The 19,690-nt window shown below is 38.2% G+C and overlaps 2 protein-coding genes across 3 annotated transcripts; one reads left to right on the top strand and one right to left on the bottom strand.

Moving 5' to 3' along the window:
- The first annotated feature begins 1,448 nt into the window (after positions 1-1,448).
- Positions 1,449-12,682, top strand: baalcb (BAALC binder of MAP3K1 and KLF4 b). Of its 2 annotated transcripts, XM_088089642.1 has the most exons (6): positions 1,449-1,612; positions 5,641-5,850; positions 6,825-7,045; positions 10,704-10,903; positions 11,145-11,288; positions 12,416-12,682. In XM_088089642.1, the coding sequence occupies exons 3-6, from the start codon at positions 6,865-6,867 to the stop codon at positions 12,509-12,511; spliced, it is 621 nt and encodes a 206-aa protein (XP_087945768.1). In that variant the 5' UTR covers positions 1,449-1,612; positions 5,641-5,850; positions 6,825-6,864; the 3' UTR covers positions 12,512-12,682. The 2 variants fall into 2 exon arrangements, with proteins under 2 accessions (XP_087945768.1, XP_042359386.1); XM_042503452.2 differs by lacking the exon at positions 12,416-12,682 and having other exon boundaries at positions 1,450-1,612; positions 11,145-11,796.
- On the bottom strand, positions 11,472-16,532 carry nme6 (NME/NM23 nucleoside diphosphate kinase 6). Its single transcript, XM_088089643.1, has 6 exons — positions 16,285-16,532; positions 15,936-16,031; positions 14,073-14,175; positions 13,575-13,614; positions 12,695-12,855; positions 11,472-12,464 (listed from the first exon to the last, which is right to left on the bottom strand). Exons 2-6 carry the CDS (start codon positions 16,026-16,028, stop codon positions 12,313-12,315), a joined length of 549 nt encoding a protein of 182 aa, XP_087945769.1. The 5' UTR covers positions 16,029-16,031; positions 16,285-16,532; the 3' UTR covers positions 11,472-12,312.
- Positions 16,533-19,690: the final 3,158 nt, after the last annotated feature.

Here is a 19,690-nt window from a genome sequence, read left to right as displayed (position 1 = left end):
AGAGTTCGCTCATGATTCACTCCAGTGTAGCGTTTGGCAGCGCGCCACATTAATCGCCAGGGTAATGGGAAGACAGGCCTATTGACCAGGACTCCAATAGGACAGAGGGGCAGGACATACAAATCAAAGCTGTCCAGCCTCATATTGACCAGACTGTCCACAGGAAGCGAGATTCATTTGCTGGGTGACGGGGGAAGGAGATGGGGGCTGAGCGCAGGAAGTCACAGGGATTTGATTCAGCTCGGATGCTGCCAGACCTGCAAGGAATAATGCTTGAATGTGTATTAAAAGGGCAAGACTCCAATTGGTACTTTAATCCTTTTAATCCCCCACACTGAACCAGAATCCAGCGTCTACATCAGGGATACTCAACTTGCTTTGATAAGGGGCCATTTCTGCAAAATGACAGGGGGCCAGTCACAGCAGCCCCATGCATATTTCTAGGAGTTTAGGACATTTCTTGGACTTGAGGACATTTCTAGGAGTTTCGGACATTTGCAGGACTTTGGGACATGTCTAGGATTTCAGAAAAGTAGTTGGATTTTATGATGTTTCTAAGATTTCTGAACATTTCAAAGATTTCAGGACATTTCTAAGATTGTAGGACATTTCTGAGATTGCAGGACGTTTCGATTTTTGTATGTTTTTAGGATTTTTGGGGGGGATTTTAGGATATTTTCTGGGATTTTGGGCACTTCAAGGATCGGTTGTCAAATTTGGCCATATGTTGAGTATCACTGGTCTACATAGATAATGTGTCTGTCTTTCTACTTTTCATCTGCTGCTCATGCGTGTTATAGGGTGGAGTTTCAGCGCAGCAGACGGGGTGCATGATAAGTGATGAAGGTGTCAGGAGTGCTGACCTGTTGATGGTTTAGGAATCGGTGTGCTCTTCATCTTTCTTGTCAGTCTTCATTACAGACTGTGCAGTAGTGAAGAGAAATGTAATGCAGAAGGTAGAGTCTGCACACTGATAATGCTCAAAGCATCAGCAGACATTCCCAAGAGTCGTAAATCTGATTATTGCTCCTGCATTTTGATGTGTTTTGTGCATCAAGTCATTTCTTCTTTATGGTCCCAAAAGGGGAAATAAGGTTTTCAGCCATGATATGCCAAGCACTCCACAACTACATAACAATAAAAATACATATCAGACAATCCAAGATCTTGTTAAATTAGAATCACCCAGAGGAAAGGAAAATTCAAAATAAGATCTCTTCTTTGTCTAACCAATTTCTCCTCAACATATCTGGGCCCAGTATAACATCAGAATGAGATTTTCACCATGATTATTTGACCACCAGGAGAAACAGGTTTTCATATGAGAAGCAGACCAGTGGCAAATGGCTCAGGGGACCACAAAGCCTGTTTCAAGTGTCTTTTTATTGTCACCATTCGAAGGCACACCTGTGTAGTAATGATGCTGTTTAATCAGCATCTTTATGTGCCACACCTGTCAAGTGGATGGGGTGTCTTGGAAAAAGAGAGAAGCTCACTCACATGGATCTGGGCACATATGTGCACATAATTTGAGAGAAAAAACCTTTTATGAGCATAGAAAAATCCTTCAATCTTTTGTTTCAGTTCAAGCAAAATGGGAGCAAAAACGAAGGTATGTTTACATTTTTGCTCAGTGTACGACAAGTCAAAATGTTTGCTGTGGAAAAGGTCGGTGAATATCATACATATCACAGAGAATTCCAAGCAAATAGTAATTTCAAAACTTACAAAATGAGATATTGAAGGTTTTGGGTAACACATTTGCAATATTTTTTGTCTGATTATTTGCACCTTTACACATATAATGCTTGTATTGTTGTATCATAAGAGAATTCTACTTTTTTAGCCAGCATGGGCACTTTGCTCACTATTCCCATAGTGCAAGAATGTTTATAACCTGAAACTACATCTTGAAAAGCCTGAATTTATGAGGGCATCCTATCTTAACTGGGTTTTATAGATATACCAGAAGAAATGCAAACAAGTATGCAGATATTCGTGTCCTTCACTTTTGCATCCAGCATTTTCTTGCAACAATCTGGACATTTTTTGCTGAGATTTATAGATACACCTACCAAAGAACCACCAATAACACACACTAGTTCCCATATTATCAGTTAACCCCTTGAAACGTGTAACAATATCCGTTTTCTTTTGCTGGATTCAGACACTTTTCAGTTGTTTGACCCTTTGAAACCTGAATAAATGGGTTTGGTTTCTTTTGAAAACTTGCGCAAAAATGCAATGAGCAACCTGGAAAGGGATGTCCCATAGATTGCAAGAAGTTAGTAAAAGCTGACAAGAATATTACCTACATATTAGTTTTAAAAAGATAATAATACTCTCAAAAATAGGGGAAAATGCCCTGAAAACTATTAATCATGATAATTCTATATTTAAACACTGTAAATGTTAGTATTTACCAGCCCAGTTCTTTGAGTGCAGGAGTGGGCTGTGACTGTCCCCTGGTGGGCAGACTGATGAACATCTTATTGGTATGTTTGGGGCATAAAGCTGTGAGGTCACAGGTTTCCAGCGCTTTGCCACAACAAAGACTGAGTGTCACAGAGTCACACTTTACAGTAGACCCACTACAAGCCAGAAAGGTGAATTATGATTCATGAGAAAACACAGTCAGTACTTTCAGTCTTTGTATTCCTAGTGAAGCTTGTCAAAAGGACAAAATCTGTGAAGCCTATATGTGAAATCACCATATTTTTTAAAAAGGAAGACAACAAAAAACATTTAAAAAGTCATCACATTTTTTTTAAGAAAAAAAGAAAAATGCCAAAAACGTTTTAAAGAAAAAATCACAAAAAAATTTAAAGTAAAAAGAAAAAAAATATTTTAAAGAAAACATGCCTTCCAAACATGCCTTTGTTTTCTTCTTCAAAATAATTCTGGCTCTTTATTTTTTACTGCAGAGGTCAGGGCTAAGACCCCAGTGTCCTCAAATCTTAGAATCGCCTCTGAGTTTTAACTAATTGCAATTTATTCTTGCATTACGTTTTATTTCATTCTGTTTTAAGCCCTCATAAAATAAAATTAATTATGCGGTCATTTCACTCAGGAAGAAATCTGGACCGAGTGGCTAGAAAAGCTTGTAACCACTGACCTAATTCTTTCTAACAGAGTATTTATTTGTAAGTACAAGTGCCCGTTCACCCCTATTATATTTAGAAGTTTACCTGGCAACAGCCGTGATCTTTTTATAACATTTGGCTGCTTAATTAACATAATGACAGACGGTTTTTTAATAAATCCACCTCCCTGTGGTGAAGAGGATGGATGTAGGAGCGGGTGCTGCGGACAGACGCGCTGCCTGTCAGACCGGAGGACTTTGATTATTGACAACATGTTAACGGGTCTGTCTGGCAGACGGACACGGAGGAGCGACAGGGGAGAGACAAAAAAACAGGCAGCTTCATCATCAGTAAGCCTTTACCATATTTTCCTGCGCGGTGTTTGTCTTCTCTACCAATTAAACGGCGTCGCTCGCGTTTTTATCGCGCATCATACACATTATGCGTTTTTATGTCTAAATTATTTTTACGCTATCGCTGTTTAGTTTTGGCCTCTAGCGACGATATAGAGCTGTTTTGCTTGACAGACTTATTTACTGCGCCTTTACCGTCGCTTTTACTCTGCAGGCTACACGATGCCCTTTTTTGAGCCTTTTTGTCGGAGGAAAGATATTGTAATGAATAAACCAGGCTAATGATCTGTAGGAGGCCAGATTGTGAACAGCTTATTGAGTGTCAATAAAAATCAGACATCATCAGGTCCATTAGAGACTCAGTAACCCTGAGTAATACTGATCAGAGATGTTGTTTTACAGGATTTGGTGATTTCCAGTGCTGATCAATTGCTGTCCAATTATAACAGATCTCTGGATAGATATGACAGACAGTGAGATCAATATTAATACAGCTCCATGGTGCACATACAAGAAACTAGGACAACATATAAGTAAAAGCACTACAAAAGCAGAATAATACAACATAGTGAATGTGTACTGCATAGCCTACACAGGAAGGACAGATAGCTCGAAAGAGTGGGCTACTCATCTTCAGGGGAAAATTATTAATGTATTCATTCAAATGATGCATTTTCATTGCTTCTATAGTTTCCCTCCCTCTCTCTCTTTCTTCCTGTGATGATGGGCAGCATGTCTGTGTACATACTAGAGCTGCAACTGTGAACAGATTAGCGGTCTACTGTTGAATTAATTGCCAACTAAATAATTTGCCAAATTAATTAAATCAATAAATTCGTTTGTGTATTTTTTTAAGAAGAAAAAATGTAAAATTCCAGCTCCTTAAAGGTCCAGTGTGTAAGACTTAGTGGATTAAGTGCAGTCTAGCGGTAAATATATTTCAGATTGCGACCAGCTGAAACTTCTCCCTGTCAGGATATTCAGTGCTCATTGTTCAGGAAGTTTTTACTGGTAGCCAAATTAACCAAAGATGTCTCTCATCAGACTTTGTGATTAATAGCACTGAAAAAAGCAGTTTCACTTTTAAAAATCAGTGTTTCTCCTACCCTGTTTGGCAAGTAGATGGCCGTCTTGCCCGCCACCTGCATGCGTGCTCACTTTTTTCTGATTCAGACATTAACAAAGTTTTTAACAGGAGCCGAATTATCCACAGAGGTCTCTTCCTCTCCAAAACAAATGAACCAGGTGATAAAACAAAACAGTAAAATCACTGATTGAAATGCTTTCACATTCCAGATCAGTGTTTCTCCAGTACTGTTTGGCATGTCAAAGACGGGCTGCTAACCCAGCCCCTGTTAAACTGTGCTGACCTTTTTTTCCTCTGACAACTTAAGATCCTGACATTCAGGAGGTTTTTTACCATGAGCTGACTTATACACATTTGTCTCCAAATAAACAGACCTGGTGATTTAAGCCAGTAAAAGCACTGTTCTTGTGATTAAAAACAAAAAAAAACTATGTTTTTCCAATGCTGCTAATCACAGAGGGGCTTCTAAGTATGGTTGCCAACACAAAGACGCAAAACCTAGAGCCAGTGTTTGGTTTGTCCTTTCTGGGCTACTGTAAAAACATGGCAGTGCAACATGGCAATCTCTAGAAATGAGGACCAGATCCCTATGTAGATCTTAACAGCTCAATCTAAGGTAATGAAAATGCAACGATTCTTATTTCCAGATCATTATACAGTAAAGAAAACATGCTTATTATATGTTATTCCAAAGCTACCAATATATACCCCTAAATCCTGCACATTTTATAAACCAAATGGCTAATTGATTATTCAAGAAAACAATTGCCAGAATAATTGATGATGACAATAATCGCGAGCAGTAGCCCTAGTTTGTGTGTGTGTGTGTGTGTGTGCGCGCGCGCGCGGACTACTGAAAGTACTGTACTGTGTGTATGTACTCTTGCTGTATTATCTTAACAACAGTTACTGTATGTGTCTAAGACAAACTTCCTTCAATACAATAAAGTTGATCCCCTCTTGTCTTATCTTGTCTTGTCTTGTCTTGTCTTGTCTTGTTTTGTCTTGTCGTCTCCTGTCTTCTCTTCTGTCTTGTCTTGTCTTCTCTTGTTTTCTCTCTTGTCTTGTCTTGTTTCGTCTTTGTCTCCTCGCCTCTCCTCTCCTCTTCTCTTCATAGGTGACTAGCTGGTTTTGGTGATTGATCAGCTCCAGTCTTGTTGACCTGGTTGACCACTGGTCAATGGTACCTTCAGATGCTCATGGAGAGCTGTAAATGAGATTGAGTTAAGTCAGAAGGGACCACTTAACCCTCTCTTTAAAGAAAAGAAGTTGTTGGAGCCTGATCTTATGAGGACACTTGGTTTCTTCCACAGCTGTGTGCTGTGCTGTAAGTATTGTGTGTTTGTGTCCTGTGACAAATTGCCTGGTCAAATATACAGAATTTTAAAAATATTTTTTTAAAAATGGATTAATTGCTTGTCTTCAAAAGTTGACAAACATGTTTGAAAAATGCTAATCAGAATTCCCCAAAGCCCAAGACGAGGTCTTCAAACTGCTTGTTTTTTCCAACTAACCAGGCTTTCAAAGACCCTGGTTGTTAAACATGGTTAATACAATGGAGTTTCATAATGTTCTGTGTCTGCGATTGGTGTTGCCACAGCACTGACCCTCCCAAACCATAAATAAGTGTATTTTGTCTGTGAGAGGTCAAACTGGGGTCTAATTGACCTCAAACATAAGTGATAACACTGTCGGATAACAGCCTGTACTTTTTTCATTTATATATTTGTTCCATTTTTTTTAAAAGTTTTTTTCATTCATATTCAATATGATGTGAAATATTTTAATTTTCATTTGACTAACTAATAGATTAATTTGTAATCATTCTATTTATAAAATATTTTGCAGTAAATGTAATGTAAAGATTTAATATTAATAGTTTCCTAATTACCATGGGTCTTTCTGTCTAGAGGAGAGAATAAAACAATTTATTTAGTCTATATTAGACCTTCCAGCAATTAATTTGAAATCCCCAGTGTAAAAAATATATAAATAAATGAATTGTAAAATAACGGCAAAACAACGTTGCAATGAAGTTAAACATCCCAGTTCAAATATAGTCCATTTCATTAAAGCATTTGCGAATAATTGAGAAAAATCTGTAAGATTTTTCTGAATTATTAGGATCAAAAACCTTCAATAAAGTGAAAAACAGTCAAATGATAAAGAAAAAAATTAAAATCAAAGTAAAATATCCTAATTTAAATAAAGTGCAAAAGCAATACATGTACAGAAATTTCCATTTAAGGTTTTGCATTGAAGCATAAATCTGTCTCTGGTTTTCTTTTTCCCGCTCTAAAGAAAAGTCGAGCTGGAAGTGAGGGCGCCCTGAGGCAGAGCGATGGGCTGTGGGGGGAGCAGGACTGATGCTCTGGAGCCTCGATACCTAGAGAGCTGGACCAAGGAGACAGAGTCGACATGGCTGACCGGCACAGACACTGATATCCCCCTGTCGTCCATCCAGAGCATCCCCTCTGAGAACTCTGAGGCCGGCTTCACGTCAGAGAAAACAATCAGCCCCGGTAAGAAGAATGAATTATGACTGAGTGGATGGATGAATGAACACTTAATTAACCGTAAGGGATGGGTGGTAATTTAACTGCTGTGCAAATTAATAATATATTTATGGTTGTGTGAATTAGTACTTAATTCGGTTCCTGATGCAGATGCATAAATTTGCATTTCTTATATCATGTTTTCCTCACTGATTTTTTTCCACTTATGAGTAGGATAGATTACTCATATTTTTTCTCTAATTGGGATTATATTTATTTATTTTATTGTACTTTTTATCAATTTCTTGCACATTTTTGGGTCACTTCTTTTGGGGCGGCTGTGGCTCAGAGGTAGAGCGGGTCGTCCTCTAATCAGAGGGTCAGGGGTTCAATCTCTCAAAGTATTCTTGGGCACTTTTGGGCAAGATACTGAATCCCAGATTGCTCCCAATGCCGTGTCATCGGAGTGAGTGAGTATGAATGATTACTGAGTAGCAGGCAGGACCTTGTACGGTTGTCTCGGCCACCAGTGTGTGAATGTGTGTGAATGTGTGTGTGAATGTGACATGTAGTGTGAAAACGCTTTCAGTGGTCGATAAGACTAAAAAAGTGCGATACAAGTACAGTTCATTTACCATTTTGTGGCTCATTGCATTCCTCCTATGTATTTAAAAAAAAAAAATCAAGCCAATTTGCTCTGGTTTCAAAGGGTTAAAGGGACAGTTCCCCTCAAAATCAAAAATGCATATTTTCCTCCAAGCACCTCTACGGCCGATATCTCCAACACTCTGCAGCTCACACCAAAACTATCTAGATTGATAAACAGCAGTACGGGTAAGAGGAAAAATATAATTTTTTTTATTTGGGGTCAACTGTCCCTTTAACCCTTTGGAACCTCAGCATATTTGCTTGATTTCTTTCAAAAATACTCAGGAGGACAGCAATGAGCAACAAAAGAAGTGACCCAAAAATGTTCAACAAATTAGTAAATAGTACAATACTACCTGAAAATTAGTTTTAAAAAAAAACGGACAAACAAGGAGATGACCTGGGGAAAAAGTGCTTAAAATATAATAATTCTGTAACATAATTTTAGAAATGTAATCAGACATTTAGACATGTAATTAGTTACAAATATATATTTTTCCCCACACTTTGTTTGCACAATTTTTTTTTTATTTGTTGAACATTTCTCACCAAATTGCTCACTGCCCTGTCCCCATGTTTTTAAAAGAAATCAAACCAAATGGTTCCATTTTCAAAGGGTCAAATAGCTTGTGAAAGCCGTCAGAAAACTGATGGCTATCTAGGTTTCAAATGGTTAAACCAGTCTGATATTGGCTTTTATTCACAGCAGGAGATGAGCTCAGGCTCATGCTGTGAATAATTTGACTGGACTATCAATGAGTGGATCTTCCTTTACACTCTAACATCAAAGTGAAGTGTGGCACCTGTGCTTTTCTCTGTGGGAAAATCCCGTAGGTGTAAAACGGTTTCCCTTTTGACGTCAAACACTTTCAGAGGTTTGATTCAAACAAGAAGCCATCATGCACACTGAAAATAGAAGTGAAGATGAAGCTGTGGTGACCATCATGCCGTAGCTGAGGATTATGACACAAGGATGTGCGGCAGACTAAGCATTTGAAAACCTTTTGTTCTTTTCAGATTCAGTTAGTCACCGCATTCAGCTCAGAAAAAGACGGATCTAACTATATTACGTCTGTTTTTCCTCTTTTACACTTTACCGCGGGTGTGCGTTTTACTTTGAAGCCAGGAGGAAATTAATCAGTGAATGGATATAATAGGCTACATCAAAAGCAACTGTGCTGCTGAGACAGGACTTTGCTCTCATGGCAACAGATACAGCTGATGGCGAACGCAGGAAGAGGAGCCTTGATGTAATTGTGGAGACAAATTCAGTTAAGCTCCACTCTGTAGAGATAAAACAGATCCAGAAGCTGTGGAATGAGTCAGCAGCTTGCAACCACAAAGATTCACACAGCGATGCCATAATAATACAAGCTACATGTATACTGTTATATATGGTATTGTTTTTGAACAATACTGTGCACAATTTCCTTGAAAAAGTATTTATTCTAGGATTTTTTATTCTAGGATCTCACATAGGTTGATTTTCTTCAGTGTGTTCCACTCTAAAAAGGGTTATTTTCTCAACAATTAACATGGATCATCTAACTTTTTCTTTTCAAAAATCCTATTTTATGCTACAATAAATAATTGGGCAAATAAATGTCCTTCTTCAATTTTGTTTTTCTAAACTTAAAGAATAGGCATAAAGAAAAGTCTTTAAAAGACTTAAATCTGCCTCGCCTTAAGCTGCAGCAACCCTGTGGATGGCTTGCCATGAAGTTTGGTACGCACATGAGCATAATGCGAGCTTAACATCAGCTTGTTAGTATGTTTATATTAACATTTGACTCGTTAAATCTGGCAGCATTTGTCCGTTATGTGGTTCGCATTTTCCATCAACCAAAGTAATATTACTCCTGAAGATGTTGTGAAAAATCCAAGTAGAGCTGAGGTTGGCAAAGGTTACCATGGTTATGCGTCTCTAACAAGGAGCAAGGGAGCTCTCAGGAAGTGGCATGGTAATTACAGCTCAGTGTGTCAGAAAAGATACATACTACTGTTTATGTATGCAAAGCAGATTGAATAATAGTACACACATTGGGTATGTAGTGCATAGTATTTTGGATGCAGCGATGGTCCTGAATATTCAAGTTCACGTTCACACATCCCTGAGGACACATACATCTGAAAAATGAAATCCTCTAGCGCACTTAACCCACTCTTGACGTTGCACACCAAATATCTTTTCAGAGAGTGTTTTCCATTTTTCGTGACACTTCACTGCTGCACACTGTCGTCAGATTAGTTCTGTGATGGCAGTAATGCACCTGTAAGCTTTCAGTAAGCTCCAACCTGTGACTCATGCTGTTTGATTTACAAATTACCCACTTCTGCACAACACAAATCATAAAAAGTGTGATGATAGTGTTATTGTCAGGGCTTTAATTAAGTATGCACTGATTAGAATTCATTTCTCAGAACAAAAATCTGAACATTGGATAAACCCAGCATATTTTAACATAGCAAATAGTTGTTTGCTGCCACATTAATGTTCTGAATGTCTCAAAGAAGTCCTTTTGAAACCATCTCGGCTGGATCACTGATTAGCCTCAAACATCTGTGAGTGACAGGGCCTTTTTAACGAAGCATGTCCGTGTGTGCTCTGAAAAACTGTCAGTGCTTTCAGCATATGAAAATGATGCCAAAAGCCTTCTGCGTCCAATCGAAATGCAGCAGTTACAAAGACAAGATAGGTATTAATGCTGCTGGTAACCATGTAATATAAGAAGCACAAGTGCGGGGTGGGCGGGTCATACAAACAACTGACTTCCCGCGTGGATGTGTGGATGTGTGCATGTTTCGTGTCTGCACTTTACTACGCCCCCCTTCTGCCCAAACCTAACCATCCACGAGTTTCCTCACCATCATCACAGTCCGCGCTGTTTTGTAAACGTAAGGACCGTGCTGCACCATGTAACGAGTTGGGATGAGAGCATGTTGGGAGAGCACATGTATGTGGAGGGAAACCAGTCCACCCACATGTAGAAAGATTGTGAAGCTTTCAGACAAAGTTGATGTTTTTTATTTGTTCCAGTTCCAGATTTCTTCGAGGACGGCCTCCCTCTTCCTGCTCAGGCTTACCTGAAGGTCTGCTCAGCCGTGTCTGAAGCCAGTCTGAACGATGTGAAACCCAGCAGCCCCCCTGCAGTACTGGGCTCTCCACCCAAAGAGGCGGTGTTACCGTCATCTGGCACCACAGTGCAGCGCAGAAGTGTTCTGCACACTGAAGAGATTGTAAGGCCCCAATTTGAAGTTTGAAAGCACTTCTTCTTCTCTATTCAATAATTGAGTGAAAGTATTGAGCTATGGGAGACCACAGCAGTGCTTCACCATTTTGGGGTGAACTGCCCCTTTAAGCAAACATGCTAAACATTTGCTGGCTCCAAGTGTGAGGGTTTTTATGCTTTTCTTTATCGTATGATAGCAAACTAAATATTTTTGTAATGTCCCATCTTTTATTCCTCACCTTTATCAGACAAAATGGCAGGACAATCGGATGTCGACCAAGCAGGTGACCATCACAGTGACGCAGAGCATCCACCAGGTGGACAAGAACGGGAAGGTGAAGAAGTCCCTCACCACCTACGAGGTCATGAAGCCCGTGGAGAGTCTCAAACAGGTGGCCACACAAAACACTTGAGAACAGGGGAAGAAGCCAAAGAGAAATGAACTGAGGGTGTTTTTATGGAAAAATCTTAAACGTCTGATCGCTGGTGACGGCACACGAAATACGAGACTCTAAACTGTAGAATTTAGGTTGTCATACTCAAAACGTGGCTCATTTTAAAAAAAAAAGATAAAAAAAAGTTGAACTGGGCTTTATTTTATTTAATATTTTACTTCAATGGTGCCTGTTGCATTGTCTTACTGTATTTTGCTAAAGACACAGACATGTTAAAGGTTGGTCAGATAAATACAAAACATGACATTTTACAGTGCATATAGTATCAGACCAAAAAAAAAAACGAGTTCACAGTATATCACAGCAGACAGTGAAATCAATATTTGGCACGGTTTGAATTTTTAAGTGACCTAGAATCTAAAAGCCTTCTTACCCATATTTTTAAATACGGATAAATATGTGTAGAAAGTTACGGTATTATTTCACAACATTAAATATTTGCAAACTAGATATAGTTTTGTTATTTGACACTGACACACATGTAGTTGTAGCTGCTGTGTTCAAATCAGTATGGCTCAGGAAAGTGAAACTGATTGTGATGATTGCACTAAAAGTGAAGTCTGGACGGGAGTTTGTGATGGCAATGTAAAACATTGTCTCTCTGCGTTTTGTGTCGTTTTGTACAACATCGTGTTACATTTTTTTTATCTAGCTGTTCACGTTTTCTAATGACAATAAACTGAATAAAAACAGTTATGGTCCTCTTAAATAACTTCATGCGCTGTTAACCCAATATCAAGGGACAAAAACATGGAATAATAAGCATTTTGGCACTTTGTGGAACTGCGGGGACAAATATAAAACATGCACTTGATTGGATCATCACACAGTTTACATTATAAATAGCATGTAGGATGTAGCGTCTTTGGCAGCTTGCATTTCTGTAAAAGCGATCGCTGAACAATTGCAGGGTTTCTAAGCGGTCCTCGGGGGATCGGTAACTGTAGCAGCAGTTCTGGGGTCAAATTTGCGTTGAAAGTGTGTGGATCTGTTTTTGATGGTCGTAATGTATTTGTCCCGATCTGAACGAAGGCTCCTCCTTCTCCATCCACTCCTCCATGCAGAAGTCTGGGAAGAAGAACTGGATTTCTCTTTGTGCCGACTGGACAGAATCTGGGGAGAAAGAAGATCAGGAATATGTCGATTTAAAAACACGGTAATCAGTATGTGATCTCACAGCTCATGAGATTATCAGGGGTTTAACCAATGACTTTTCAAAAGTTTTTCATGCCGTCACACTGCTGACACACTGAACCCCGTTCAAACTTTAAAACTTTGTATGGAAAACAAAACCAATCATTGGACATTAACATTAAACACAAGACGCTCAACATGCTTCCCACCTGAGCCATGAGTTGTGTTTCGTGTGTCTGTGAGTCCAAACTGGCCCCTAATAGAAGCAGGCGAGGTGTATCTGGCTCTGAACACTTTGGTTGGTCCCATCAGTTCTCTCCAGTGACGTATGGCGTCCTCTCTGGCTAAAATGTACGCCCGCATCGGGCCGCTGCGGGGAAAGAATTCAACAGCAGTTTTAATAGTCATGGATCACAATCAAATATTAAGCCACGTATGCTGCAAAACCAGGTCCTGCTGTGTGCCGCTGTTATAGAGATTTGATTTTAAACACTGAGTGGTTTCTGTGCTTCACCAAAGAGCCAAAAATGGATTCAAATCCAATCTATTCACTCCAGAGCCTTCTGGGAAGAGAGCTCAGCCATGAATACATATCAGTTCATCAGTTTTAGCTGAACAGTGCTGACTGGAGTCATCTCGAATTTGACTGGCAGACATGCCGAGGATGCTTCATATATTTCCAATAATACTGACAGAGAAAGGTTGCTGTAGCAACGACCAATTCACTGCTGTGAAGAGACGAAAATGACAATGTGACGACGAGCACCTTTTGCAATCCAGAGGGGACCGTGTGGAGCTGTTGTGAGCTGGCCACATGGTGATTTTCAGACGATTGCTCCAGGGCTGTTGTCCCCTGATAATTGAAACTCCCGTTGTCAAGTTCCAGATAATGATGCATTGGCGACTTGCAGAGCATGAAATTGGAGCGTCATCAACTGACGTGCTTTTTCTGTGTCAGCGCGAGTGTGTTGTGTGGTATGGAAACTTAAAAAGACATCTTTTTTTCAGAAACAGCATTTATTCAATGTAGTTCATTCACTGCTGTCATGGTTTAGGAAATGTAGGTGTGATTTCAGTGTGGAAGTTTACCTTGACATGAATTCAACAAGTCTTTGGTAGAAGAATCGCCCTGAGAAAACAAAACAAAAGCAAGTTAAATAGAGCTTTAACTTTTTTAAACTCTTATTAAATTATTATCTTATTAAATTGTGTGAAACAGTTCCTTACTGCCTAATGGAGCTGCAACTAATGATTATTTTCTCTGTCGATTAATCTGTTTATTATTTTACTGAATTTCTGATAAGTTGGTTTTGGTCTATAAAATAACAGAAAACGGTGCATGATGTCAATCAGTGTTTCCTTAAGCCCATAAGCTTTGAGTGTCCCAAAGATATCCAGTTTGCTGTCACAGAGGAGTAAAGAAACCCCCAAAAATCACATTTGAGACACTGAAATAAAAGAATTTTGACCTTTTTTTTTTTCTAAAAACCGATAAATCATTTATCAAATTAGTTGGTGAATTATTTAATAGTTGATAGCTAGTCCACTAATTGTTGCAGCTCCACTGTCTGAGTTGTGTCCACACACCTGAATGTTCAGCGTAAAACCTCTCGGAGTCTTGTCTCCTCCACACAAGATCTTTGCATCTGACGATCACAAAACTGTTGTCCAGAATTCTCTGATGCAGAGCCTGAAAGGAAAGAAACATTGTTTAACCTTGTTGTGCCATACTGTAGCTGATGATAGGCAAAATATATCTAAACCTTTTTTTTAAAGTGCAGGTACTGTTTGCAGATTTCTTTTCAAAATCTAGATGGAAAGGGTTGCCAGAGGGATGATACTTAAAACAGCCAAATGTTCTGATGCAAAAGGTCATTCTCCTCCCCTTTGATATTAAGAGTGTAACAGTAAACTGGTCCTTTATCGGGGGCTTTAAAATGGGATCTTTCACTAATGTAATATTTAATGACTGGCTCTGCTTTAATGACTTTGAGGCTTCGGGGGCCTGTGAATCTATCAAAAACAGCAATCAGAGATTCTTCTTCACAGTTTGAATTAAATTGAGAGTAAAGCTGGCTTAGACCATGTTAACCAACATGCCACTGCTTGGCATAATTTTATCTGACAGTGAACTAAAATAATAAATGAGCAAAAAAGATAAACTCACTTGGTTTAGCAAACAAAAGTGTTTGGGGTTTTTTCCATATTCAAAATCTTATAGAATAATTAAATAAGACACATAGGACCTCAAACTATTATGATCCCCTCCAATCTCATTTTGTGAAGTCAAATTGTGGAACTGTCTGTATATATATATATAAGATAACATAAGATAAGATAATCCTTTATTAGTCCCGCAGTGGGGAAATTCACAATATTACAGCAGCTATGAGGAACGAAGTATAAGCAGCAAAGAAAACAATACAATAGTAAAAAAAAAAATTACAAATATAAAAATATTGAGATATTAAAATGTTAGATAATAAATAACAAGCCAAGTGTAATTTAAAAAAAACAAAGTGCAAAAACAGTAACATGAATATAATGAAACTACAATGTGCCAACAAAAACGGTCTAAAAAATAAATAAGTATAAGAAATATGTACACTACTTGCACAAACATATACATATATACACTATTCTTTCTCTTTTAAATTTTTATAATTATTGGTTTTCTTTTTTTTTCATGCTAATTTTGAGTAATTTCTTGCTCGTTGCTCGCTGCTGTTTGTTGAGGTAGCAGCATCAGAGCCAGTGACACCAACAGACTTAATAAAATCATTAAGAAAGCTGGCGCTGTGGTGGGTTTCAGGCTGGAGACCGTGGAGACGGTGGTGGAGAGGAAGACACTTAAAAAACTAAACAAAAACGAACAATGCTGAGCACCCCCTCCACCACACACTGGACCGCCAGCGGAGCACCTTCTCCAACAGACTGATTCAGCTTCGCTGTCGAAAGGACAGATACAGGAAATCTTTCCTGCCAAAAGCCATCCACCTGTACAATAACTCACCTCTGTCTGCGCTTTAACCTCCGGTCTTAGCTCCATGTCTCTCTACACTGCTGACTTTACTTTTAATTTATTCAGATACTGTTCCGCACTGTACACATGTATATATGTATATATGTACAGTCTCTTAGTTTTTTTTAGGTTTTTTTAAAGTGCATTCCTTTATATTCTATTAATAATGTGTGCTCTTTATTCTCTGTTCTTACTGCATGGCGCTGCTACATCCCAATTTATCAGTTTTGAGATCAATAAAGTATATCTATCTATCTATCTATCTATTACCTCCTCCCAATGTTTTTCAGAAAATAAAAACAACACATTGCTCAGGTTTTAAAGGTTTAAAGTAGAAGACATGAATAAAAATAATGCCAAAGTAGCGCACCTAAATAAGTGTGAAGATGGTTTATAATAACTTCTACAGTTACAGAGACAAAGTTCACCTCCAACATGACCGGATGCGCCACAGCATCCGGTTTGATGACCGCCAGGGTGAGCTGCAGCACTTTGGACAGCCGGCGAGCCGTCAGCAACATTTTCTGCACAGAAATCACAATTATGTTAAAAACAGCGATCAGCAGCTACAATGGTTAATTTACGGTTGGCATAGCAACGGATATGGAGTAAACGGTTTAACTGTTCATCATTAAAACCTCAAAATAAATAAATGCGGTGTAAGCAAACACTGAAATGTAGTATTTTTTTAACAGTTAGGCTACTGTTAATAAATCTCAAGACAACCTTATTGTTAAAGCTTATAAATATTAGTTACAGATGCGTTAAATTACAAACCTCTTTCCAAAATACTGTGGTCAGTTTTAAGAGGAGAGCACAGCAACGGGCGCCGCCATATTGTATCAAATATAAAGTCGTTGGTTTAATTATAAGTTTCCGCTTCGTGTCTTAAAGAACAAAGATATACGTATTTTGTTTATGTAGCTACGGGCTCAGATATTTACGTGATTTTGGCGTTAATTTGTGAATATTCACTGAATGACTCCTCACGCCGGTCAGTCCGTTTGTTAAAACTGTCCCCAGAAACTAAACCAGCACATTGTGTTCCCACTGCGCGCGAGACACCAAATAAAAACTCATAACAAACCAATATCAATTAATATTCTAATAATAATAACTAGCAGAATTAACTATGTGAGGTGTGTTTTTATATGAACATTTATGAGTGGAAGAACATTTGAATGTTTTGCACACATCTTAATAATAATGATGATAATAATAATAATAATAATGCATTTATTTATATACCATCTTTTAAAACAAAGGCACAAGGTGCTTTCCCATAGTAAACAAAGAAAAAACTGTACAATATATGAATAGTATAAAAAGTAATAAGAAATAAAAAGAGGTAGAAAATGAAAATAGTAAATAATAAAAAATAATAATGTTAATAATAATAATAATAATAATAATAATAATAATAATAATAATAACAATAATGTACATAACTGAGTTCATAGTTAATAAAAAAGTTTTCTGGACATAATCTCCATTTTTGTATAACCATCTCCTAATACCCCCCCCCCTCTCTCTCTCTCTCACTGTGTGTGTGTGTGTGTGTGTGTGTGTGTGCGTGTGCGTGTGCGTGCGTGTGTGTGTGTTTGTGTGTGTCTTTAAAAAATAATTTGCAGGTAATTTTCTTTCCCTAATTTCTTGCAATTTTTGGGACATCTCTTGCCCCGTTGCTCATTACCTTTTTAGCTGTGTGGGGTTTTTTTTTGTTGTTGTTTGTTTTTAAGTAAACCGATTTGCTCCTCAGGGTTTAACTGATGTGAAAGGTACCTGAATGCAAAATCCATAAAACTGATGTCTTTCCAGGTTTCAAAGGGATAAATTTCAATTCTCAAGTTAAATGACAATGTCCTGCTTTACCTGCCACCCACCTTTGCCATATCACTGCTCACAAATACCAAACAGGAAAAGCAGAAATGCCTTTATCACCTGTCAGAAAGACTGATGATAGTGGTTCTCAGTGAAGTGTAAGTGTAGATTATGGTTGGAGCGTTGATGAATCGATGCTTTCTAGGAGTTGACAGTCTCTGGGGAGACACAGCGACATGACAGCTACAAGCCAGGACTAGAGAGAGGGCGATATCTGTCGGTGGAATTTCATCAATGTGGGAGATCAGACGTGCAGTATGAGTTACAAACACGGAGCACATTCCAACAATGCAAAATGGCCACACCCTTGAAAAGAGGAGGTTGTGTGTGCAGTTTGACATTCAGAAAGAGAGAATAGGAGGGAAGAAAGGGGGGATGGATGTCCCACATAGGTTTCACCCACCTGCCCATGTCATGTGACGGGGGGTGACACCACAGCTGTTACCGCCCATGAGGCGGATGGAGAGGACGAGAGGGGGTGCTGGGTGGGTGAGGGGTTGAACGGTGCAAATTTTTGAGGATAGCGTAAAAAGCTATCAGACAAACTTTGTGTTACTGTAAGTCCTGTATTCAGTGTATAATTATTATCAGTGGTGGAAACAGTTAGTACATTTACTTACATAGAAGTACCACAGTGTGAAAAAGTCCTGCAATGAAAATCACTTAAAAGATCATAACTATTATCAGCTAAATCAACACAGTTGCGCCCAAAGTTGAAATTTCGTATGGTTACGAAAAAATTTTTTAAAAAGCCACAACATTTGTTCTGATTGGTCTAATATTTTGAAATCTAGTACGGACATACTTAAGGCAAGTATCTAATGGTAAAAAGCTGAAATTTGTAAATCACATGAAAAATCACACTTTTATCAATAGTCAAACTCAGGATTTTCTTTAAATGAGGTAAAATGCAAACTTTGTTGTACAACTTCATCAGGATAAACCCCTTGAGCTAAACCATCTTGTTTCTTATCATATTTTTGTTTTAATGTCATCTTAAATATTCAACTTGTTATGAGTTCATAGATAACAAATATCTGACTGTGTACAGCCATTTTCTTCTGTGGGACTTCATTTTTTTTCCTAAGATTTATTGGGATATACAGACAGTAGTCTCATGTGCCCCAAAATCTAAAACTGGGTTGAAAATAAAATTTTTTGTCCCATTACAAAATCGACCCGCCCCTAAAATATTACATTTTTTTCCTTTTCTGGTGAGTTAAGCCAATCTAGCACCCACTTGCATATTGCACCAGCATTTCTCTGGTGACAGCAGCTTATTTCCAACACTAGATTATATATAGTATGATAAGAAAAAGTCATTTTTAAGCCAAAAAGTTTGACTAATTTGGGAAATTTCGTTTGAAAATTTCAGTTGCAGGCACCAATGGGTTAAAATATAAAAAGTATAAGTACTCATTTGATAGAATATAGGCCCTTGTGATTTTCATTTTATAGTAAATTACATATCAATAATAATGCATGTAAGTAGCATTTTGCTGCTGTGCTTTAACAAGGGTTAGTTTTAATGACTTTATATACAGTTAAGTTGTTGAGTTCAGTAGTTCCCATCCTCGGGTCCAGGCTCCTCCAAAAGGTCACAATATAAACCTGAGGGATTGTGAGGTGATTATTGGTCATTAAAATGATGCTGGGAACGACTTTTTGCGTAGTATCTTGACACGTAAGGGGTTGGCGGATAGTTTTAGTCATAAACTTGGTTATGGTTAGGATAAGATCGTGAATGTCGCAAAAAGAACATCCAGCTTTAAGATGCACAAACCCAGCTGTAAGCAAGGGTCGGCAGTTAAATTAAGGCAATGAAACACTTGATTATGTTAAGGAAAAGATTGAGGATGAACAGTGGAGGTGTACCAGTAAAAACACCCCAATTAGAATGACACAAATGCTGCAACCAGTGTTGTTTGATGGTCTCAAACACAGATCTCCTGGGTCAAAGTCCTACGTTTGTTGGACCAATCCACCTAAATTAAGTCCGTTGCTACGAGCATCTAATAATGACGCAGACGCATTTACATTGGAGCTCATGGAAAGCTCAGTGCATCTGATGCTAAATGTCCCATTCTGTAAAATATTATACAATTTTAACAGTTATTTAAATAAACATTAGTGGGTCAGTGTATATGCTGACATCATAGACATCTGGAACATAAATCAAACTAGACAATGTTTTTTTGGAGGTGTTCACAAGCCTAAAAGATTTGTAACCACTGATTTAATTTAAGATCTTTTATTTTTTAATGTGTAATTCCAATCCAAAAGGAAAACAACCTTTTACCAT

Source organism: Plectropomus leopardus, chromosome 16 (genome assembly GCF_026936395.1).
Source record: "Plectropomus leopardus strain MGB_pleo_1.0 chromosome 16, ASM2693639v1, whole genome shotgun sequence".
NCBI classification, from domain to species: domain Eukaryota; kingdom Metazoa; phylum Chordata; class Actinopteri; order Perciformes; family Serranidae; genus Plectropomus; species Plectropomus leopardus.
This window is presented reverse-complemented; position numbering and strand designations above follow the sequence as displayed.